Source organism: Gekko japonicus, unplaced genomic scaffold (genome assembly GCF_001447785.1).
Source record: "Gekko japonicus isolate JY-2015 unplaced genomic scaffold, Gekko_japonicus_V1.1 scaffold2761, whole genome shotgun sequence".
Classification (NCBI taxonomy): domain Eukaryota; kingdom Metazoa; phylum Chordata; class Lepidosauria; order Squamata; family Gekkonidae; genus Gekko; species Gekko japonicus.
Genome location: NW_015168738.1, coordinates 89,498 through 114,089, shown reverse-complemented (window position 1 = coordinate 114,089; position 24,592 = coordinate 89,498). Strand labels below are relative to the sequence as shown.

Here is a 24,592-nt window from a genome sequence, read left to right as displayed (position 1 = left end):
TTTCTTGGGAAGAATGACATTCGCCTCCGAGATCGAGAGCCATTTCGGCTTACGGATTAAGACATTTCAGTCTCCATCACAAAGGGCAAAGCGAGGATCCTCTAGCACCAAGGGGTCCGGAGCCATCTCTTTGTGCCAGCACGTGTTATCAGGTGGAGGTGAGGGATATCCAATCGGACGCCTTACAAGAGTGCTGTTTTCCCAGTCTGGCTGGTTCTCAACTAGAACGTCTTGGGCAGTGGCGCACACACGATTCTTTGGTGGGTTCTCTGTGGAACCTGTCAAGGATTAACATGGCACCCAATCATTAAAGACTGGGGTACGATGTGGACTAATTTCAGAAGCCTTCATTATTGCAGCTCTGCTGAATCTGCTTGACTGCCTTGATTTGAAGGGAAGGTGTAACAGCCCCGGGTTTTCACTGCCTTCACAAAATGAGGAAGCACACAACAGTGCTGCCATTTCAAAAAATTTCCAGAAACCCTAAGAAAATCAGCAAAGTGCCCAGGCCGCATTTCAGACCACGTTCTTCTCCCTTTTCCTAGCAGACGTCCAGTCTTGCTAGAGAGGGGGAAAGACTGTGCCTCGAAAAAACAGTCCTACGGAGACACCAGTGCGATGGAGTTCGACTCTCTCCTGCTGGGCCTTTGTAGAGAGAGGCAAAGAGCTGCTGTCACGCGGCAGGCAAGGCCCAGCGGAACACCCCAGCGGCACTTTTGCCCGGGAAGAACTCTCTTCCTCATTCCTCATCTTACGAAAGTGCCGTAATTCATGACGACATCGTCACCCTTTACCCCAAACCATTTTGCACCTGAAAGTCATTCTCGTCTATGTTTCACGGTTAAGTTTGGAACCAGGATTTCAGGACATCCACAGTCCGAACCGCCCACTGAGGGACAGGTGCAGTGACGTCAAAGTTTCGCTCTGTCTTTAGACAGGATGGAAACGCTTGCTCACTTCAAGCACGCTTGGATTCAGGGTATTTTGTAGCTGCCGCTAGATAAACTGCGGATTCAAACCAAGCCTATCCCTGCCAGCCACTGAAACCCAATACAGATTTAAATCCACAGCTCAGTCTCTTGAGGTTTTCCAGACTGGGCCAAACTGGATGTGCAAACTAGAAGTCTGGGCACAGCCAGGGGCATCTGGCCCTTGACTTTTAGCCCAGGGCACACAGCCTGCGGCCAACAACAGCCAGGTAGGCAAGACCTGCCCAGGGTATGCTTGCTTGGCTTGTTGTCTGTTTTGCTTCCACGCACTTGCTTCATTTTGGACATTTCTGTAAGACGCTTTGGTTCTCTTAGGGGACCAAAGCAGAAGAGGAACATAAATGTTACACCTAGGCTCTTGGGTCCATTTTGGCAAGGATCTCTCTCAAAACCCACTGCTAGCTCTCTGAAGGCAAACGGTGGAATTCAAACAACCCTGGCCTCTCCGCCTACACATGACATTCTGGCCACATCAGAAAAACCAGACTTGCATAGAATTCCCTTCACACCCACTTGTCGCTGTACAAAATACTGAAAATGCTAAACTGCTTCGCAGTGAAATATCTGCTGCTTGCATTCACTGCAGAGGTAACCTTTGGGTAGTGAAGGGCGGGGTATAAATCCAATCTCTTCTTCTTCTTCCATTATACGCAAATACCTGGGAGAAGGATTTTCACACCTGGAGCGCCACACCTAAAAGGGCCCTGTCCCTACCGTTGACCCAAACGATGAGGGGACGTGAAGCAGGACCCCCAACGGTGACCTGAAGGGCCGGTAGATCAAGTATAAGAGCAGGTGGTCTTCTTGGTATCCCGGTGGCAAGAGGTTTAGGGCTTAAAGGTAGAAATTTCCTCAATTTAGACTGGAGTAGATCTACAGTCAGGGAAATTTAGCAGGAAAATAAGCTTTGTGAAGTGTTCTGAAGAGACAGGAATCTTACAGAATGCAGTATTTTTTTAGTTAGAATTCTGTTCATTGTTGTCTATGACAAACCTGTCAGGTTCCGAAGGAGCCTGACAAAACCTTTGCCCACTTCCCTCCCTCAGTGCCTAGATTTTCCGTTTTTCTGTCTCCTCTTTGACTGAGCAGCCCCGACAACATGGTTTCTTCTCCCCTGAAGAAACTTTGGCTGCCCCACCCTGTCAGTAAGATATATTTTGGCTATTTGCTCAGCCCAGGAACCTGAGGGAAGGGACAGGATCGCCCCTTAACTGAAAAACCCTGAAAATGGCACTCGAGATGCTTTTAAAAATCAAAAATAACAAAAGGCTTTATTTAACATCAAGGGGGAAAGTCAGGTGAAATGAGCGGTTGAAAGTACTGAGGTAAAACCAGTGGCAAGTACAGAGTTTTGTTCTTATGTATCAGGCTAATGAGAGGTTCTTAAATTGTTCACAGTTTCTTTAAATCTTTGTACTGAGAGGCTTTCGTTCTTGTGTTTCCCCAAACACTCCAGCACACTTTACTTGTATAACTGCTGAGACTTTTTGGTGCCCAGAAGGCTGGTATCCTCTGCCCAGTACCTAAAACCCTTCTCTTGCAACACCAGTACTCTTCTTGAGTTGTTCACTGACTTTTAAGGTCTCTACAGGCAGTTTCTAATCACACCAAACCAGGGATCTGGACTCCTCAGAGATCTCTCCCTATTTGACTGGACAGGGAATCATCTTCTCTCCCTAGAAGTTCTATCCCCTTTCCTTTGGCCTGAATGGGAGTCTTCGTCGACTACCCAAACCTCCTTGCAAAACCTCCCCCAATTCTCTATGTTCAAACTGCTCTAAGCTTATGCTGAATTCAGACTGCATTCAGTCACAGCTGAAATCTGACTCTGTCAACACAAAACCCTTTTTCTGTCAGGGCTAGACTCAGACGGTCTCAGTGCATGTCTCTTCTCAGTTAAGGCAGGAATCTGACAGAATTTCCTCAGCATACAGCACTCACAAGACTTTTTTTGCTCAGCTGATGCCAACCAATCAGATTGCCTGGAGCAACCTGTCACTCAAGGCTCTTTGAATAATTAACCCTTAACGGTCCTTTAGGTGTAGGCACAGCACTTTAAAGCCTCTTAAAAATACAGCCTGCCACACTGTCATTTTGGCAAGCAGCAGATGAAATGCTTCCCTTTCGAATTCAATCACTAACCCTAAGCAAAACTACAATCCTCCCGGCACTAGCCGGTTCAAAAGGGCAATGGGAAAAGGTGCAAGAAGTGCAGCGCCTGGGTACACAATGCTTTCCAAACACACAACATATACAGGGTTGCCAAATCTAATGGAGCCGTTTAACACTAATTCATTGGGAGATTCAAACAACAGCTTTCAGAAGGGAAACGTCTGGCATCAAGCAAATGCACCCCACCCTTCACTACCCAAGGGAGTCTCAGAGTGGCTTACAAACTCCTTCCCCTTCCCCTCCCCATGACAGACACCCTGTGAGGTAGGTGGGGCTGAGAGCGCTCTGACAGAAACTGCTCTTTTTCAAGAACAGCTGTGCAGAACGATAGCTTTCCCAAGGTCATCCAGCAGCTGCAAGTGGTGGAGTGGGGAATCAAGCCCGGTTGGCCCAGAGTCCGCGCACTTAACCACGACACCAAACTGGCTCTCAAATGAAAGCTTTGGCACAGTTGTCTGTGATGGCCCTATCATAGTTGGGGCACAGAACCTTACCAGGAGCTCTTTTAGCAGCTTCATCATCTTGGGATTTATGGGCACGTGCGGTTCCAGCAGCTACAATGGAGCTAAAAATGGATGGCCTGTCTACCGAAACTGCTGCTTTGGGCTCTGGGGGCACCTGGGCACGATACTGGAAGCTAGACTAGATGGACTGTAGGTCTGATCCATCTCAGCTACTCTTAGGGATGTACCAGAGATTGCATCTGGGATGTTCTTCATGCCAAGCTGAGCCCCTGCTGTGTGCACTGAAGGGGGGGGGGCAGGGTGTCAGCCAAATACAGAGACAAACCCCACACAATTGAAAGCAGCTGCACCTGATTCAATGGGCTCTAGATGAAGCCATTCAGCACCAACGACAGTGAACTGTCTTCTGGATTCATAAAGCTATTGCTTCTGGCTTCCCTAAAACAGAGGCTGTCACTCAAACTGGCATGCTTATTCGTTATGTTGTCCCATGTCTACTGTCACCAACGCTGTCTTCTTAGCAAGTATCCCTTATTCCAAACCCACCACCACACACTCCTGCTCTCCAAAACAATCACCAGTATGTCCTCACTGTTTGAAATAGGTCTTAAAATGGTCATGTCAAACCCCTACTACTGAACAGCCCTCCAAGTCTCACCTTTGACAGAAGTAGCTTCACACAAGCCATGTGGTCTTCGTAGACTGCTGAAAGGAGTGGAGTGATACTGTGTTTGTCTGGAGCCTGTAAAAAAAGGGGGGAGGGTTGCACTTGATGAAAACTGTTCAGACATCCACCAAGAGTAGCAGACTGCTTTAATAATGCGCTACTAATGTCATGATGGTTATGATGAGTTGGCATGGAAGAACTTAATCCAAATAAAACAGTGCCCTGTATCTGAGTACACATTCTGAAGTTTTAAGGTTTTTGTAGAGTGGACAGAAATTCCCACTAATTCCTCCTTCCAGCTGCTGAAGCTCATTGAACTTCCAGAAACTCTGTTCTTCTTTTTTTTGGGGGGGGGCAAAGGGGCCACGGTGGCTCAGAGGTTAAGACGCCGAGATGCAGACCGGAAGGTCTGTAGTTCGAGACCCGAGTGCCGCGTGATGGAGTGAGCTCCCGTCTTGTGGCCCCAGGTCCTGCTAACCTAGCAGTCCGAAAGCAAGAAATTGCAAGTAGACAAATAGGTACCACTTTGGTGGGAAGGTAACAGCGTTCCGTGTGCCTTGGAGTCTAGTCATGCCGGCCACATGACCATGGAAACATCTTTAGACAGCGCTGGCTCTTCGGCTTGGGAACGGAGATGAGCACCACTCCCTAGAATCAGATTCAACTGGCTTTCGAGCAAGGGAAACCTTTACCCTTACAAAGAATCCACCTTCAGAAACAGTCATGGGGACAAAGTGAGGATTTGCAGTGAAAGGGAACTTGTGGAAATCACACCGCCTACCGCACACTGAAAACTGATATTGCCGTGACTTCCGGTCGACGGAACAGTGATGGCGGATGCTCTCCTCACAACAGAGGAGGGTGAATCGCACACCAGCGGCCTGGTGGGGTGACACCCCCGCAGAGCCTTTGCGATAGGCTCCAGGCCAGGGGGCTTTTGAGGGGTAGCCTCTTCGATGGCGTAATGCCGGAAAATTAAGGCTCCCCTCCGCCCCGAAGGACCAGTCACTGAGTGGCCCTTGGGCACAAGCTGGACTGACCGGGACAAGCGCTGGAGATCGAGCGGAACGGCGTGAAATTTAGCACGGTCAGATAAATTGGCCGACAATGAACGTAGTAGTTTGAAAAGTGATTCCCCCCCCCACGATCGAAAACAGAGATTGCAAAGAGGGACGCCTCTTTTGCGAGAGCGGTAAACGGACACGAAGGGGGTGAGGGGAGGAACTAAACCAAAAGTGTTTTGAGAGACTTATCTGAATCGCAAAGTCGTTTGGCGAGTTTTCCAAGTTTTGAGGGAGCGGTAGAAACTGTAAACAAAACGGGAAAGATGGCGGCCCAGCAGAGAAAGTTTAAGACGAAGCTGGGCGGGCAGAGCCTGAGACCGGAAGAGGGAACAGATGTCATCAAACTCCTGGTGGATATGCTTAAGCTGGTGGTTGAACAACTCAATGGTATTAACCAGCAATTGACTGTGATGAACAAAAATTTTACTCCGCAGCAGCTCCAGCTGAAGAAAACAGAGAAAAAAGTGGAGCAGGCAAACAAGTAAATGAAAGAAATAGACACCACAAGCAAGAAGTTGAAGAAAAGGATGGGAGAGTTGGAAACGAGGCAGAATTGCCAAGAGAACCGAGTTTTACAGCTACAGATGGAAAAAGCTAACATGGCTCTCAGGTTTCAGGGGGTTCCTGAAACAGATCGAGAAGATTTGAAGAAGGTGCTCAGTGAACTTATCGCTCCAGTAGTAGGCTTAACAGCGGATGAACTTGTAAACGAAATGGAAGTAGCCTATAGGGCATACTCCAACAACATTAAAAAAAATAGTCTACTTGGAGAAATAGTGGTCAAGTTTGTAAGAAGACAAACTAGGGACACCATTTTAAAAGCAACCTCAGCAACTCCACTGAAAATGGGAAATGTAATCATCAAAATGTTAAAGGACATTCCATTTGAAATCAGACAAAAGAGAAAAAACTACAAGGATCTAATTTCTTTTCTTCAAACAAATGGGATATCGTACAGATGGGCTGTTCCGGAAGGTGTCATCTTTAAAATCAACAATAGAAGAGAGAAGATAGACTCCACTTTTAAAGCTAAAGAATTTTTGAGACGACAGCTGGGGGAAGAGGAAGAGTCCAAAGAGGAAGAAACGAAGTCTAGTGACTCTGTTACCTCGGGAACGGAAGAGGACTCTGCGGCAGAAAAGGTGCAGGACCTGCCAGAGTGGTATACGATTTCAGAGACAGAAAGCCGAAGTAAAGGCAGAAGGACTTGGAAAGTGGCCTTTTGAAGCGAAGAATAAGATGATCAGAGATTTTGTAGTTTTGCAAAATAAAACATATTCCTCCAGGGATTTAAAAAAGAAAAAAAAAACCCTGAAATTGCCCTAAAGGCTTAAAATATGGGGCTGCATGCAAGCTGCTGATATCCTACAAACAGTACCTCAAGAATACGGGACCCATTTATTTACACACTGACATCCTAATGATGAAGCAGATCGACTTATTCTGTTCTTGGTCTGATACGAGCCACTGTGGCAATGCATCTACTCTGCAACACCACAGAAGGAGAGGAGGAACAGGCGTTCACGCAGCTTTGTTTGATGTGCTGTTGAATCAAACTAACTGGAGTCACCCAGATTAACCCAATAAGTTCTTTTCAGTCACCAAGAGGACTAAGCCAGTTACGAAAGGCTGGAGACTGAGCTGCTCTTAAAACCACCAAGGGGCTTCAAAGACCGTTGTTGCTCACTGCGTATACACTCATTCCACCCTCTCCTTGAGTATACCAAGTTTTGAAATGACACAAATGCCTGTAAAACTCGGGACGAATGAGAAGATCCAAGGCAGTGGAGCCTCTACCACACAAGACCAATCTCTAGAATACCCTGTCCCCAGTTAGTCATCCACATAAGAGTTTTTCTCCAGGTCCGACTGATTTCAGTCAACGTACATTAACATCCGCTCCCTTCAGTAGAAGGAACTCCAGGATCTCCAGCTGTCCGCAATCCGCCGCGTAGTGAAGAGGTTTCCGCCCACCTTCCAGAGTCCGGTTCACATCTTCACCCTTTAACAGGAAGAAACAGTAAAACAAGGATCAAAAGGGCAAGTCATTATTCAAGCCAGATACCAGCAGTCCCAACGCTTGCATTCTGTGTTTGTTTCTGAGATCTCACAGCAACAGGGGCAAGTTGGCAAAGCCACATCTGGGTTCAAGAATCAGGAAGACATTTTTTTTTACCCAAGAAGCACAGTCTTCAAAGTGTCAGCCACAATACAATTTTGTTTTCCTCCCTCCCTTTCAACCACCCACACCTTTCCTGGCTGCTCTTTAGTCCTCTTTAGATCATATCACTAGTCCACTGAATACCTTTGTCATGGCTACCAGCGTAGCAAAGAAGGTTTCGCTTTTTCCACTAAAATAGTTATTTATGAACTAAACATTCCAGAAACGCTCATTCGATGGTTTACATTTTTAGTTATTGACTTTTTAGTTATTTTTAGCTACACTCTTCCCACCTCTAACCCATGGTGTTCAGCTTTACGTTAAGGACACAGCATGTAATGATTCCATGTTTTGGTGTGTGTGTTCCTTTAAATGTTTAGTTTGACTGCAGTAATATGAGAAGAGTGATTGTGTGTGGACAGAAATTCCACACAAGTGTATTGTGATTGGCTGATGACTGAGAGTGTGGGAGGAGGGGTGTCTGAGAGGAATCTGTGTGTGTCTGTCTAGGAGGAAATTCTGTGATATGGGAGAGACAAGTATGGAAGAGTTCTGAAGAGAGTTTGTGTGACTGAGAGTAATGAAGGATTCTGTGTGTAAAGCTTGAAGAGAGAATATAGTCTGTGTGACTATGGAATTCTGAGTCTAATTCTGTGTGAATAAGACCAACAGTTTAGTCTGTATGACTAAGACAGTTGATTCTATTCAGTGTGAATAAGACAAAGAGACTAGCCTGTGTGGCGCTATATATATATATATGAGTGTATAAGCCTGTCAGAGTGGAGTTTGAGAGACTGTTTGTGGGACCAAGCTTTGCCATTTATATTTACAAGTTCCCCTCTTCAGCAACTGTTCAAATTAACCAGAAACCTATTTTGTTCTTTATTAAGAAGAACTAGAGAAGACATTGGATTTATACCCCACTCAGAGCGGCTTACAATCACCTTTCCCTTCCCCTTCCCACAACAGACACCCTGTGAGGTAGGTGGGGCTGAGAAAGCTCTGACAGAAACTGCTCTTTTTCAAGAACAGCTGTGCCAGAACTATGGCTTGCCCAAGGTCATCCAGCTGGTGCAAGTGGAGGAGTGGAGAATCAAACCTGGTTCTCCCAGATCAGAGTCCGCGCACTTAACCACTATACCAAACTGGCTCAATTTTTTGTTTAAACTTATCCCAGACACCAGCACAGTACTTCCTCAGGGCCACATAGTCCTCTGAAGTGCCCAGACCCTAAGTCATACGACCAAAAGAGAGAGTATTAGAATTTTTAATTCCTGGTGACAGCAGAAAACTACCAAGTTTATATACACAGAGAGTGTTTAAAGGTAAAACCCTTTAAAAAAAGTCACACAGCAGAACAATATGGTACATTAATTCCTTTCCAAGGGCAAAGCAGCAATCTCCACAAAGAGCTCTAAGGGTTCTAAATAAAACCCGAGAGCAAAAATGAAATAAGCACTTGCACCTAAGCAAAATGTCATCTGCTAACAACACCCAACACCCTGCAAAGTCACATGTCAGAGAGCCCAGAAGCAGCAAGTGTGTGTGTGGGGGGGAGCCACATGTCATCATTCTACAGAAAAGGAGGACACTGGAGAATGCCTTTTGGCACCAAAATGATAGTGTGCATAAACACCCAGGGATGACAAGAGAATGTAGTGGAAAAAGAAATTAATGTAAGACACTATTCTACTGTGTCCTTAACCTGAAGGTAAGCACAGTGGCCAGGAAGTGGGAAGGGTGTAGCTAAAAAAAATCATCATACACTTACGGGTTTAGAAATTCAGGGGGGGGTCGCCATGTTGGTTCTGAAGCAGCAGAACAAAGTTCGAGTCCAGTGGCACCTTCAAAACCAACAAAGCTTTATTCAAAGTGTAAGCTATATGCAAAATACACTTTTTCAGACAAATGGAATAAAATCTGCTCAAGGGTTACTTACAGGGAAAAAGAGGGTGGAGGGGTAGCCGTTAGGAGGGGCCACTCAGAGCCAAGATGCATATGCAAAGCTGAAATTGGATCGGGTTTGCCCAGTAAAATCAATGGATAGCAGCAAATTAGCACATAAATAAAAGAGTTAACAAAAAAAGGTGAGAATGAAGCTAGAGTCCAGCAGTACCCCCAGACAAACCAAGCTCAACTCTGTACATGGGAGAACAGAGACTCAGTGTGTGCACGCCTCTTCACATACACTGAAACAGATTTCCTCAAATATTACATGCTGGTGGGGGGTAGTTGCCAGGAATAGCTGATTAGAGTCAAGATGCATAAGTAACTGAGCGATAAATATAGCTAAGATTGGAATAACACATATAGTACGATATGTAAATAGCAGCAAGTTGGCATACAAATAATAAAGGAGTTAACAACACATGTGAGAACCAAGTTGGAGTCCAGTGGCCTCTATAAGACTAACAAAGTTTATGTGTGTTTTTTGCTTTCCCTTTTCTTTTCGAAAATTAATAAAATCCTTTTTTAATTAAAAAAAGACTAACAAAGTTTAATTTCTGGGTATAAGAACAGGGTGACTTAGTGTGTGTAGTGAGATAAGAAGCCAATATCTCTGTTAAGCCCTGGTGGTTCTATTATCCTAAGTGATGTAATAACTTCTAATTCAGCAATTTCCCATTCCAGTCGGTTTCTGAAATTCCTTTGCAATAAAACAGCTACTCTGAGGTCACCCACTGAATCTCCTGGAAGGCTGAAGTGTTCTCCTACAGGTTTCTCAGCCTTGTGATTCTTGTTGACAGATTTGTGTCCATTTATCCTTTGACACAAGTTTTGTCCCGTTTGCCCTATGTAGAGAACTCAAGGGCATTTTTGGTATTTAAAGGCATATACAGTGTTAGAAGATAAGAAAGTGAATGAGTCTGAGATGGTGCAGTTGGATGTTGTTAGGTCCAGTGATTGTGTTGTCTGGGTGTATGTGGCAGCAAAGTTGGCACATGGGTTGGTTGCAAGCTCAGGTACCAGTTTCCATGCTTAAAGTAGATGTTGTATTATTGTGGCTGAGGAGTTGTTTGAGATTGGGGGGGGGGAGCATCTCTGTGCTAGAAAAGGTTTGCCCCACAGTACTTGTGAAAGAGTGGTTGTAAGTCACTGATGATGCATTGAACTGTTTTGAGTTGAGAGCTGTATGTGACCACTAGTGGTGTTTGTTATTGTCTCTTTGAGGCCTTGTCTTGCAACAGGTTTTCTCTAGGTATCAGTCTGGCTTTGTTAAACTGTTTCTTGACTTCATCAGGTGGCACATGGCAGCATTAGTACCAGTCCTACCACCAGCTCGAGATTTCTCACTCAAGAAAAGCCTTAGAGCCAAGAGATTCTTGAACAGGGCTTCTTTCAAGCATCCTCTGGTTATCCACCGTTTTCTGCCTTGGTGCCTGCACGGCACTCTACAGACTCTCTCCCGTCCTCCCTTCAAACCTCTGTCGGAGGTTAGCACCACTGCAAATTTGACTTGGTAACATCTGAAATGTGTGTCAGAATGTCCTCCGCCCCTTAATCAGGAGTGGAACTTAGGACTTCTGTTTGAGGGCAAGGAGGACATTCTGGACCCACCCAAGTTCTTCTTCTTGTCAGGATCACTACTGGCTAACTTACAATAGTATGCACTGAATTTAGGAAGTTGAGCACCCCCACCCCCTTGGAGACAGAAAGACCAACCACATTCCTGGGAGGGAGTACCCCAATGTGTTAGAATGCTGTTGTAGATTTCCCAGGTTGTGTGGCCGTGGTCTTGGCATTGTAGAACGACATTTTGCCAGTAGCTGTGACTGGCATCCTCAGAGGTATAACACAGAAAGATTGAGTACTCTCTGTGTGTGTCAAGGTGAGAAGAAAAATGGTAGGCAGGTAATTTATATCTACTCCAGAAGGTGGGGCGGGGCTGAGTCTTTATCGTGTAGGAGTTCCCCAGGCTATGAACATGCTAATGGAGGAGCTTTTGTGAGGAGGTTCTTTTGTTATATGGATTGTTTCCTGAGGAGGTTTCTGTTTCCTGAGGAGGTTCTTTTGTATGTGGATTGGCTGTTGAAATTCTAATCATCTGTAGTGCTATTGTCAGATGTAGGTCCAACTGCTGATTCTCAAAAAGAGACAGAGGTTCTGAGTTGGCTGAATTTACTTAGGGGGTAAATGTTGTAGGTAAAAGCAACAAGCTTCCTGAAGTCAGCAACTCAGAATACTGTGGCACCGAAGAACCACCACACAGCCAGTTTGGTGTAGTGGTTAAGTGCGCGGACTCTAACCTGGGAGAACTGGGTTTGATTCCCCACTCCTCCACTTGCACCTGGCTGGATGACCTTGGGCAAGCCATAGTTCTGTCAAGAGGTGTTCTCGAAAAAGAGCCGTTTCTGTCAGAGCTCTCTCAGCCCCACCTACCTCACAGGGTGCCTGCTGTGGGGAGGGGAAGGGAAAGGAGTTTGTAAGCCGCTCTGAGACTCTGAGTGAACGGCGGGGTATAAATCCAATCTCTTCTCTTCTTCTTCATCACTACAAGTATATGGTATGCTGAATTTCAGAGCCCTGTTGTGAAACCAGAAAATGTTTCCACGATAACAGGAAGTGTAACTTTTCTTCCAGAGAAAGGTTTAAACATTTGGGGGATTGGGATTCTTAAAGACTTGAGGGGTGAGGGAGTTAGGATGTTTAAAGTCCATCGGAAAGGACGAAAACAGAAAGACGATCCCTCAACACGTCAATCCCGGCTACCTGAACAAACCGGACAAGCAGACTTAGGAACATATTTCTGTCGTACAATTAGGCAGAGCAGAGGCTAAGGGGTCACTTTCCTGAGGAAAAGAAAACACGACTGGAGCTGGGTATACTGCCTTATGGAAGCTTTTAAAGAGTGATGCTAGTGAATGTGACTCTGTGAACAGTGGACTGGGCTGCTGCCGGTCTTCCACTAGCCAGTATCGCCATTCACACAGAGACTGAGGGACACGTGCTTGGCCAGGCAGAGTCCCAAAACTCATCCCAACCATCACACAGGAATTTCAGTGTTGAAGTGTTCATAAAAACATAAGAGAAGCCAATGTTGGATCAGGCCAGTGGCCCATCCAGTCCAACACTCTGTCACTCAGTGGCCAAAAATACCAGGGGCCACCAGAAGGTCCAGCAGGGAGGCCAGGACACTAGAAGCCCTCCCACTGTTGCCCCCCCAAGCACCAAGAATACAGAGCATCACTGCCCCAGACAGAATGTGTCATGAGTGCTGCTGAGGGTGAGCTCCCGGCCTCGGCGGAACCCACTATAGAGCATCACTGCCCCAGACAGAATGTGACATGAATGTTGCTGAGGATGAGCTCCCAGCCTCGGCAGAACCTATGCCTGTTCCTGATGAGCCCGTCGGTGCATCCTTACCGCCTGTCCCAGCAACAGCTGAGGAGGAATGATGCATGGAAGGCAGGTGGCACGTCTGTGGAGCCGGCTCCATCAGGATTTAGCATCCCAGCGAAGGGAGGCGCGCCCTCCGCAGGTGGCACGTCTGTGGAGCCGGCTTCATCAGGACTTAGCATCCCAGCAAAGGGGTGCACGGCAGGCAGTCCCTCAGCCCTGAGTTCCAGGATCCACGCGCTGAACGCTAATTGACAGCAGCCTTGAGGGGTATTTAGTTCCCCATTCCATGCTAGTTCTTTGTGCCATCAACTAGTCGGCTTGACGAACACTTCCGCACCCACCTTGCCCGTGTTCCAGTTCCTGACCCGTGCTCTGATCTCTCGGCTCTTCGACCTCGGCTTTGCCGACTATGCTCTCGGTTTGTGCTCTGGACTCTGTTACTCGGTTCCTGTCTCGCTACCCCTCGGCTTTGACTTTGGTGTGGACTTGGACTATCCCTCGCTCGCTGTGCCTGCATTCCAGCCCATGACAGAATGTTCCTTCTATAAGAACATAAGAGAAACCATGTTGGATCAGGCCAATGGCCCATCCAGCCCTACACTCTGTCACACAGCGGCCAAAAATTCTAGGGGCCACCAGGAGGTCCAGCAGGGAGGCCAGGACACTAGGAGCCCTCCCACTGTTGCCCCCCCCCAGCACCAAGAATACAGAGCATCACTTGCCCCAGACTGAGAGTTCCTATTTATCACAGCATAATGGAACAATCCCCACCTTAATCCAGCACCGACAGCACTCCCAAGTTACGCAGAACGAAGGAAAATTAATGGCCATGTTCTCTTAACTGGAATTCAGCCTTCATAAAGGGCATTTCAATGCGCAGAGACTCTGCACTCCCACACGCCTACCCCACACAGTCGCAGATGCCAGAACAGTAGCCAGTGGATGTGCTGGCAAGCACAAAGCCTGTAAACAACGGTCCTGGAGAGCCAGAGAGAGGGAAGGAAAAAAGGACAGGGCTTGGAAAACTACTGGGAAGAAAAGCGTTATGAGGAGGGAAGGATTATGGAGAGTTGCAACAATCACCTTCTATGGAAAGCTGATCAGAAGGACACAGATATTATGAGGCCTTACTGAGACCTGGAAATTGATAGGGTCCGTTGCGATGCAGCTCTAGCGCCAGGGCGCACGGGTCACAAAGAACGGCAGACATGATACGCAAGAACAATGGGAATGCACGGACAGCACAACTAAGGGGATGATTTTTTTTTTAAAATCCAGCTAGTGGAGCGCTGTTTTCTACACAATGCAGTTAGACCCAGAGTCTACCTAACTCCGCCACCAGTTTTGACAGTGTCAACATCTTCATGACACTGTTGCAACAGATGGTCAGCACCAGTGTTCTCTCCAAGCTGGGTGAGTGTGAGTTAGCTCACGTTTTTTTAGCCTCCGGCTCAGACACTTTTGTCTTAGCTCGGGAAGGAGGGCTCCAGAGCAAACTGATTTATGCATTAGCCAAACTGCAAGCTCACAACTTTAATGCCAGTAGCTCACAATGTAGAATTTTTGGTCACAAGACTCTACAGCTTAGCGGGAGCATTGGTCAGCACACAGTTCCCTCCAATTATGGAAGGAGACGTTGAAGTGAGAGTCTGATTCTGAATCGCAATAAGGAGCACCGGGGTGATCAGTGTAGTGCTCTGCCACTTGTCCCTTGCCTTCCTGCCGCTTCTCTGAGGAAGGCTCTTGTGAGCCGAAACGCGTCAGGTCATACACTATTCTCTTTTGTGTGTATTTGTAACGTTGTACATTTTATGAGGCTTCATTTGGGCCCCTACTAGGTTTTTATATGTCTTTGTAATAAACACTCTTTTGCACACTTACTTATGTTTTTAACTTTTGGCCCTCAATAAGTTTTCTAAACTTCCTTTGGAGGTTTGTGCCTGATTAGGATTGGCCTGTTAAACTTTAAGGGGGCACAAAATGCCCCTTTCAGCTTTGCCTTAGCCGAGTGACATGGCTGCCCCTTTAGAATTTGCCTCTGGAATAATTAACTGCTCGCTTTGCACCAAGACTTCACCAGGGCCTCTCTCAGAAGTCTGTCTGCAAGCACTAGGGCCGAGTCCTGAAGGAAACACCCTCGAGCATAATGCCTTTTCCATAACAATACGTAACTGCAATATTCTCTCACATCAAGCATGTTAATAAATTCAGGAGCATACTTCAAAGATGCAGAGAGAAGGCAGACAGATCACTGAACTATATTTTAAAGCCCCCGGGGGAAATAAAGACCAAATGAGGAGACGAAACAGGACAGGGCATTTTTTCTCCAGGCTTAATGTGTGGAAACTGACAGTGGAACCATTTCATGACAAGGAGGTAAATAAGATCACCTAGTAAATAACAACCCCGTTGAGGCTCTGTTAAAGGGACAGGACATTTCGTTCTTCAGGGAACCTGGCACCTAGGTGCATACCAACTGTAAATATGAATGCTCTATTTAGTCCACATAACACTTTCCACCTCCACAAATCTCATGCCTTTCAAAAATCTTCTAACCTGGAAGCTGTCACAGTTTACGGCAGCAACACATGACAGAGAACTTCCTTTTGGCTGTCCTGAACCTGTTGCTAATTGAGTTTATTATGGATGACCTACATTTACAGCACTGAGGCGGAAAACAATTCGCGCTCTTTATTTCCTATACAGCATGCATTAGTTTATAAACCACTATACATTATAGCTGTCTCAGAGAGACGGGAGAAGTTTTCCACACTCTTCACAAGCCAAGCTGCCCCTAGCAAAATGGCCCCCACCCCACATTCACTCTCTCATATACATCTGCAAATATAAGATATGCTTCTTGTATGTAACAAACCACACAAAAGAAATCATCTCAATCAATCTTTCAGCCTTTTAAGGAGCCATGAGACTCCATATAGGGTTTACTGGAACAGGCTAACAGTACATGCCTACACACTTACTTGGGAGTATGTGTAATTCTGACTCACGCTTGCTTCTGAGCAAACCTGCACAGAACTGCAATGGGATACAGCAACCACCCTGGAATTTCTCCCCCCCCCCAGCCCAATCCTGTGCACAATTACTCACAAGTAATCCCCACTGAGCACAGTGGGCTCAGGCTTAAGCAAGCCTACCTGCAAATACAAAGACAGTTTCAGAAGACAGTGCAGAGAGCCAACAGAGAGAACAAAATGGTTTACGTTAAGGGGAAAAAATGTGCATACCAAAGCGTAAAGGCTCAGGGATAAGAAGAAATGAAGGCTTTTATAAAACCAGTTTTATTCATATTTATTTGGTTATTGATTAGATTTTTACCCCACCCTCCCCATGGGAGGGATCGATAGTTTTCCCTAACGGAAGTCCACACCCACGTTTCAGAGGATGGCTGTGGTGTTCTTTAGTAGAACAGCTAGATTCGACCCCAGCAGCACCTTAAGAGACCAACTATAGGGCAGTGGTTCTCAACCTAATGCCGTGACCCTTTAATACAGTTCCTCATGTTGTGGTGACTCCCAACCATAAAATTATTTTCATTGCTATCATAAGACCATTGAAAATTTGTGTTTTCCGATGGTCTTAGGCAACTCCTGTGAAAGGGTCGTTCGACCCCCAAAGTGGTCGCGACCCACAGGTTGGGAACCACTGAACTAGGGGAATCTTGTTGGTCTCTAAGACATGAACCTATAATTACAAAGGCAACAGTGGGAGGGCTTCTGGTGTCCTGGCCCCACTGCTGGACCTCCTGATGGCACCTGGTGTTTTGGGCCCCTGTGTGACACAGAGTGTTGGCCTGGAGGGACCATTGGCCTGATCCAGCATTGGCCTCTCTTATGTTCTTATAGGCAGAGCCTGCTCCATTAGACATTCTGTATGATTTCAGACTTTTTAATAATCCTGTCAATGTTTGTGTAACTTGTGGGCACTCCATGAAATTGCTGAGCAGTCGGGTTAGAACGGATAAAAGGAAGTTCTTCTTCACCCAAAGAGTGATTAACAGGTGGAATTCACTTCCACAGAAGGTGGCAGTGGCCACAAGCATGGGCGGCTTCAAGACGGAATTGGACAAGCATATGGAGCAGAGGTCCATCGGTGGCTCTTAGCCACAAGGTATAGATAGGGACTCTGGGGCAAGTGATGCTCTGTCTTCTTGGTGCTTGAGGGGGCCAACAGTGGGAGGGCTTCTAATGTCCTGGCCCCACTGGTGGACCTCCTGATGGCACCTGGTGTTTTTGGCCACTGTGTGACAGAGTGATGGACTAGATGGGCCTTTGGCCTGATCCAACATTGGCGTCTCTTATGTTCTTATGTAAGAAGAAGAAGAGATTGGATTTATACCCTACCCTTCACTTGGAGTCTCAGAGCGGCTTACAAACTCCTTTCCCTTCCCCTCCCCACAACAGACACCCTGGTACTCATAGGCTGGGGCAAAGGATGCTCTGTCTTCTTGGTGGTTGGGGGGGGGGCAACAGTGGGAGGGCTTCTAGTGTCCTGGCCCCACTGCTGGACCTCCTTTTGGCACCTGGTATTTCTGGCCCCTGTGTGACACAGAGTGTTGGACTGGATGGGCCATCGGCCTGATCCAGCATTGGCTTCTCTTATGTTCTTAGGTGATGCTCTGTATTCTTGGTGTTTGGGGGGGGGGGCAACACTGGGAGGGCTTCTAGAGTCCTGGCCCCACTGCTGGACCTCCTGATGGCACCTGGTATTTCTGGCCACTGTGTGACACAGAGTGTTGGACTGGAGGGGGCCACTGGCCTGATCCAACACTGTCTCTCTCTTTTGTTCTTATGCTCCTTTGGGGCAGAGGTGGCCACTAGCTACGTCAGCGGGGGGGGGGGGCGACCCTGCGCCTTTCAGAGAGGGTCCACCGTGTGTTAAAGGGGAGCGGAACGGTTTTTTTGCATTGCAAGCTAGCATAATCCTCCATTCGCCCTCCCTTTCCCTCCCGACTCTGCTGGCAACCCTAATCGGCCCACACGCTTTTGTACTCCTGGCCTCCGCCTTCTCTCCTCTCCCCCCGCCCCCCCCACCTTCAGCCCCTCTACAACGACCAGCTATTTTTTTTTTAATGTATTTATTTCTATTTGCATTTATATCCTCCGCAGTCCCTGCCTTTCGGAAGGCTCAGGTCGGCTAACAGCATACATTCATGTACCTTAGATATACCTTAAATATAAAATATAGTCCTTCACCTCGTCCAGGTCGCCGTTCTTGAGGGCCCACATGAACTCCTTGTCCGACATCGCGGCCGCCGCCCTGACAGCGGGCGCAGCCGAGCGGGGAGAGAGAGCGAGCGAGAGAGAGAGCGCGCGGGGAGGGGCGGGGCGGCGGCGGAAGGGGCGGGGCCGCGCCGGAGGCGGGCCTCAGAGGACCCGCCCCTCCAACCGCCGCAACCGTCCCCTAACGGGCGACGGACGGATGCGCGCGCATCCGCGTCAAAGGGGGGAGAAAAAACCCAACCGTGAGAAAAGGGAACGCACCCGGCCGACGTTATTGTTTGAAGAGTCGGGGGTTTCCCACGTGGCGCACTCCGCCTCCGCTTTTGTAGTTGTAGTTCCTTTTCTGAGGCGAGCCGGCGGGAGTGCGCCTGCGCCATCGCTCGTTCTATGCCGCCCTTCGGGGGGGGGGGTTGCTCACGGTCCGCAGGCAGAAGGTTGTGTGCGCGCATGCGCGTATTGGAGAGTCTCCACAGCGCCAGGAAGAAGTTTCTCTCTACAAAGTTTTATTCGAGGTTGTTGGTCTTCAAGGTGCCTGCTGGACTCAAAAACTGTGTTCTGCCGCTTCAGACCCAACACGGCTACCCACCTGAATCTAAGCTTGCATATATAAATAGTGTCTGGAGACGATTAATTGATATATATAGATATCAATGCAGAGTACATCATTCGAAATGCTGGCCTGGATGAATCACAAGCGGGAATTAAGATTGCTGGGGAAAAGATCAACAACCTCAGATATGCAGATGATACCACTCTAATGGCTGAAAGTGAAGAGGATCTAAAGAACCTCTTGCTCAGAGTAAAAGAGGAGAGCGCAAAAGTGGGCTTGAAGCTCAACATCAAAAAAACTAAGATCATGGCATCCGGCCCCATCACTCCTTGGCAAATAGAAGGGGAAGCTGTGGAAGTAGTGACAGACTTCACGTTCCTGGGATCCCAGATCACCGCAGACTGTGACTGCAGCCATGAAATTAAAAGACGCCTGCTCCTTGGGAGGAAAGCGATGGCGAACCTAAACAGCATGATAAAAAGTAGAGACATCACCCTGCCAACAAAAGTCCGCATGGTCAAAGCAATGGTATTCCCAGTAGTCATGTATGGCTGCGAGAGCTGGACTATAAGGAAGGCCGAGCGCCGAAGAATAGATTCTTTTGAACTATGGTGCTGGAGGAGACTCTTGAGAGTCCCTTGGACTGCAAGAAGAACAAATCAGTCAATCCTCAAAGAAATCAACCCTGGCTGTTCCCTGGAAGGCCAGATAATGAAACTGAAGCTCAAATACTTTGGCCACCAAATGAGAAGGGAGCACTCACTGGAGAAGACCCTGATGCTTGGAAAGATTGAAGGTCAAAGAAGACGGGGACGGCAAAGGATGAGATGGTTAGACAGTGTCATCGATGCAACGAACATGAAGTTGAGCCAACTTCAGAGGACGGCAGAAGACCGGAAGGCCTGGAGAGAGCTCGTCCATGGGGTCGCGAAGAGTCGGACTCGACTGTGCGACTGAACAACAACATAGATATATGCGTGTATATATATTATATCTATATATGTGTGTCTATATCTATGTGTGGGAGGAAATGGATGGCAAACCTAGGCAGCCTAATAAAAAGTAGAGACATCACCCTGCCAACAAAAGTCCGCATGGTCAAAGCAATGGTATTCCCAGTAGTCATGTATGGCTGTGAGAGTTGGACTATAAGGAAGGCCGAGCGCTGAAGAATAGGTTCTTTTGAACTATGGTGCTGGAGAAGACTCTTGAGAGTCCCCTGGACTGCAAGAAGATCAAATCAGTCAATCCTAAAAGAAATCAACCCTGACTGTTCCCTGGAAGGCCAGATAATGAAACTGAAGCTCAAATACTTTGGCCACCCAATGAGAAGGGAGCACTCCCTGGAGAAGACCCTGATGCTGAGAAAGATTGAAGGTCAAAGAAGACGGGGACGGCAAAGGATGAGATGGTTAGGCAGTGTTACCGGAAGACAGGAGGGCCTGGCGTGATGTGGGGTTGCAAAGAGTCGGACTCGACTGTGCGACTGAACAACAACAACAACAAACATATCTCAGTGTGTGTGTGTGTATATATGTGTGTGTATGTATAAAATTAAAACCAAAGTGCTGTTCCAAAATATTTTTACTAAGGACAGTCACCAGACAAACAGGGCCCACTCTAGAGACTTCTGCTCCCAGGTGTTCTCTCCCGTCAACAGTAGAAAACTGCATGCACAAAGCAATCATGACCCGCTAGCACATTTGAAACAAAGACTTCCTGATTCATCATTCTGAGCCACTCCACTCTGCCTGCTCTCTCCGTTGAATGTAAACAGAGATTTCAAGGGCTGCAGTGTAAAACACTCTTCAGAACAGACTGAATAAGCAGAGAAGAAAAAAACTTTTTCAACTGCTGCCAGTACCTTGATAAAGGACTGAACGTGGATGTGGAGCTGGCCCGTCGGAGCCAGGACAGATGATCAGATATTTGGAATAATTTACCTCTACGTCAAAGGAGGACTGTGTAAAGCCACTTTGAGCACGGACAGTTTGGTTTGCCAGGATGCTTTAAATCAGGGGTGTCGAACATGCGGCCCGGGAGCCGGATCAGGCCCCCAGAGGGCTTCTATCAGGCCCGCACTGGAACTGGCCAGCAGCCAGTTCTGCTGCTGCATCATAACTTACTTCACCAGATGCTCTAATTTGCTCAGCCATTTCATGTTTTCCCCTGGGTCCTAGACTCAGAACTCTGAGCATGAGATTTCGGTGGTGAATGTCAATAAATCAAAAGTAGGTTTGCAGCCTACAGATACACACCTGAACAGCATACTCAGCTTGCAACAGCGCAGATATTTTGATGCAATAATTCAGAGCAAGAGGTGTCAGTTATCAGATACTATTAAAGGTAAAGGTTCCCTTGCTCGAAAGCCAGTCGAATCTGACTCTAGGGTTGCGGTGCTCATCTCCGTTTCAAAGCCGAAGAGCCAGCGCTGTCCGAAGACGTTTCCGTGGTCATGTGGCCAGCATGACTAAACACCAAGGCGCACGGAACGCTGTTACCTTCCCACCGAAGCGGTACCTATTTATCTACTTGCAATGTCTTGCTTTCGAACTGCTAGGTTGGCAGGAGCTGGAACTAGAGATGGGAGCTCACTCCGTCATGCAGCACACTCGGGTCTCGAACTGCTGAACTACCGACCTTCCACAGCCTGCAGTTCAGCGTCTTAACCACTTGAGTCACCGCAGTTGCCCAGATACTATTAAATAAACAAAATATTGCAAGAGTGCTAATGTTCTAAGCATGTTTTTATTTTAAGTTTTAAAAAGTGTGTTTGTGTCCTTTATAAAGTCTATATCTCCACTACCTGGCATTACATCTTATGACACACATGGCCTGGCCCAACAAGGTCTCATTTATGTCAGATCCGGCCCTCATAACAAATGAGTTCGACACCCCTGCTTTAAATCTCTGTATATTTTGTATTAGAATGTGTCTTGTAATTCTTACCATAATATAAATGCTTGATGATAATTGTTGAATAGATTGCATAATATCACAGCTGTTTTTTTGTTTACGTCGAACTTCCAGGAGGGGAGTTGTTCCTGGTATCACAACTGATCTGCAGATGACCAAGATCGTTTCTCCCAGAGAAAGTGGCAGCTTTGAAGGGTGGACTGTATGGCATCACACCCCTGCTGATCTCTCTCCTCCCCAAATGTCCAGGAATTTCCCAACTCGTAGTTAGCAACCCAACCTCCCTAACTATTTGAAGTTCTTTTCTCCCCAATGGACTCTGAAAGTCAGCTAGCGTGGAAAGGATTAACCCTTGCCCCCCTCCCTCCTACCGTCAGTCTTTCATCTTTATATTACCTTTGTCTGCCGACTTGGCTAGGTGTGGTTGCCAAGATAACATCTAGTTCTGGGCTGTAACATGGGCTACAGATTTCCTACCTGGAAGGCACCTTCCTGTGTCATCATCTTACACACTGTTTCTTCCCCCTGCTGTAAACCTATGCAGCTGATGGTTTCCTGCCCTGAAGGGACTTGTGAGCAGGAAATCCATAATGGATAGAGCAGCCCTGTGAGATGAAGCAGCGGGCTGGATCCAACGGGGCAACTTGTTGATGACAGGACAGTTAGGGAGATGATGAGCAACTTGTGAAACTTCTGCTCAGATTATTTCAAAGTGCAGCTCTCTGAAACTGAAGGGCCGTAGTGCCAGACGAGACCATCTGAGGATGCCAGTCTGAACAAAGGGCGCCTTTTGGATGTGAAATCCTTAATCCTGTTTGATGACCTAACGTGTTGTATAATCTTGCAAGCCTGTTATTATGGAATAAATGAAATGTTGTTGTTCTCAGAAGAACAGAGGCCTAAGAGCTTGCAAAATTCCCCTGCTCATATTTGCAGCCTGGGCGTTTGGGGGGGCGTGTTCTGGTATTCCTGTAAATGCAGCTCACAAGGCTGGAGGCATTCCAGTAGAAAAGTCGGGATTCTGTGAATTGCATAAATTATGGGAATGAGGCAGGTTTACACCTCTGGGTCATTTGCATAACACTTCTACGGTAGTTGAAGACCTTGACCTGGATAGCCCAGGCTAGCCAGATCTTATCATATTTCAGAAACTCAGCAAGGTTAGTCCTGGTTAGTACTTGGATGGGAAACCACCACGGACGTCCGGGCTCATTCTGCAGAGGCAGGCAATGGCAAACCACCTCTGCATATATCTTGCCTCAAAAACCTCACGGGGGGGGGTTCACTATGAATCTGCTGTGTGTCAGACTCCCATCGCATCAACGAAGAACACACTTGTAGAAAAGGTTTTCCTTTATTTGAAGCAATAGGTGCATAACAGGATCACTGTTCAGAATGAGGCATAAACATGGATCCCAATAGATTATAGTAAATTCAAAAAGCTGAGGCCCAATTGCGGGACTTCCTGCGCGCGCCATTGAGCCTGGGAAGCAACGTTCCTACTTAATCATAACATACTGCTTCTCATGGATAATGCCATGAGATCACCCAAGCTACTACCCGCCAGCAACCACCTGTGGCCTTGAGAGATACGGACGTTCCTGCAACTAGGCAATTAAGCGCATAAACAGTCATACATGGGAAAGTGAAAGCAAACAAGCGCATACCCAGGGAATAGGGACACATAAGAACATACACAGAGCATATTGAAACATAAGAGCATACACAGAGTATAGGGAAACCTATTGGCAGCTTGCTGACACTGTGACTTGGCAAAGCCCAGTTGAGAGGAAGGAAAGCAGCTAGGCAGGCCAGAGCACCGAAGCATTTTCTTCTGGGAAATGCCTTCTCAGCACCTTGTCTGGCTTCCTTCGTCTCCTCAGGGGTGGCCCGCACACTTGAAAAAAACAGGTTCCTTACCTGTAACTGGTGATCTTCGAGTGCTCATCTGTGCATTCACACCCATGGGATCCAGTGCGCCTGTACCAATCTGATCGGTGTTGGTGAAAAGCTCTAAGGGATTTTTGCACCTCAGCCCCCAGGCATGCACGGGAACCCCACCGCGCATGCCCAAGGGGTGGCGCACGAACATCCCGCCAGTTCTCTTCTGACCACTGTGCCAATATTATGGTGAATAGGAAGAGGCTGACAGCAGAGGGGAAGGAAGGGCAGGCGGTGTGAATGCACAGAAGACCACTCGAAGATCACCAGTGACAGGTAAGCTACCTGTTTATCTTCGTTGTGGTCTCTGTGCATCGCACCCATGGGAGAATAGAAAGCAGTTACGACTCACCTGGAGGAAGGTGTTGGCAGGCGGTCAATGCGCAGCAGAAGATAGGATCAGACAACCCATTCGAGCCCTCTGTTGGAAGCGGACATCTACTGCGTAATGCCTGATTAGAGGAAAAAGGAATCCCAAGAGCTGAGGTAAATTACACTGAGGTACACGGGGTCGCGAAGAGTCGGACTCGACTGTGCGTCTGAACAACAAAAAATTCTCCCCGACCATTGGAAGAGCTGTTAACAGCGTGGCAGTCAGAAGAGAACTGGTGGGATGTTAGTGCTCTGCCCCTTCGGCATGCGCGGTGGGGTTCCCGTGGATGCCTGGGGGCTGAGGCGCGAAAATCCCTTCGAGCTTTTCATCAACATCAATCGGATCAGCGCAGGCGCACTGGATCCCATGGGTGTAATGCAGAGACCACAACGAAGATCCTGTCTTCTTAATGGTATGAGCCAAATATGAGGCATGAGCCATTCCCTTCTGTGCACCAGTCCCCCCCTCCCCCCCCCCCCCCCCCCCGGTTCTCAATTGTTCTCAAGAACAATTTTGGGTGGCAGTTCCTTCTTTTTACAAATTTACAGTCTTCATATCTAGGAAGTCCCAGAAGGATGTAGAAACCCCAGTCACATCTGTGGGTGGGTTCTTCCATTCTTCTTGAAATGTGTTATTAAAGGAAACAAACTGAGTTCCCATGAGGAAGTGTATGTGGGGGGGTGAGGGGATAAACATTGGGAAATCACCTCCTTGC

At 47.4% G+C, this 24,592-nt stretch overlaps 1 protein-coding gene across 1 annotated transcript in view; it reads right to left on the bottom strand.

Annotated features, from left to right (window-relative positions):
• LOC107114177 (myotrophin-like) overlaps positions 1-18,202 on the bottom strand; it is a 31,370-nt gene extending 13,168 nt beyond the window's left edge. The window contains exons 1-4 of the mRNA XM_015415616.1: positions 18,054-18,202; positions 16,464-16,467; positions 7,245-7,358; positions 4,284-4,367 (exon numbers count right to left, since the gene is read on the bottom strand). Coding sequence (XP_015271102.1) covers positions 4,284-4,367; positions 7,245-7,358; positions 16,464-16,467; positions 18,054-18,121 — 270 coding nt within the window. The 5' untranslated portion in view covers positions 18,122-18,202. The remainder of the gene's footprint in view (positions 1-4,283; positions 4,368-7,244; positions 7,359-16,463; positions 16,468-18,053) is intronic.
• Between the last annotated feature and the right edge of the window lie 6,390 nt (positions 18,203-24,592).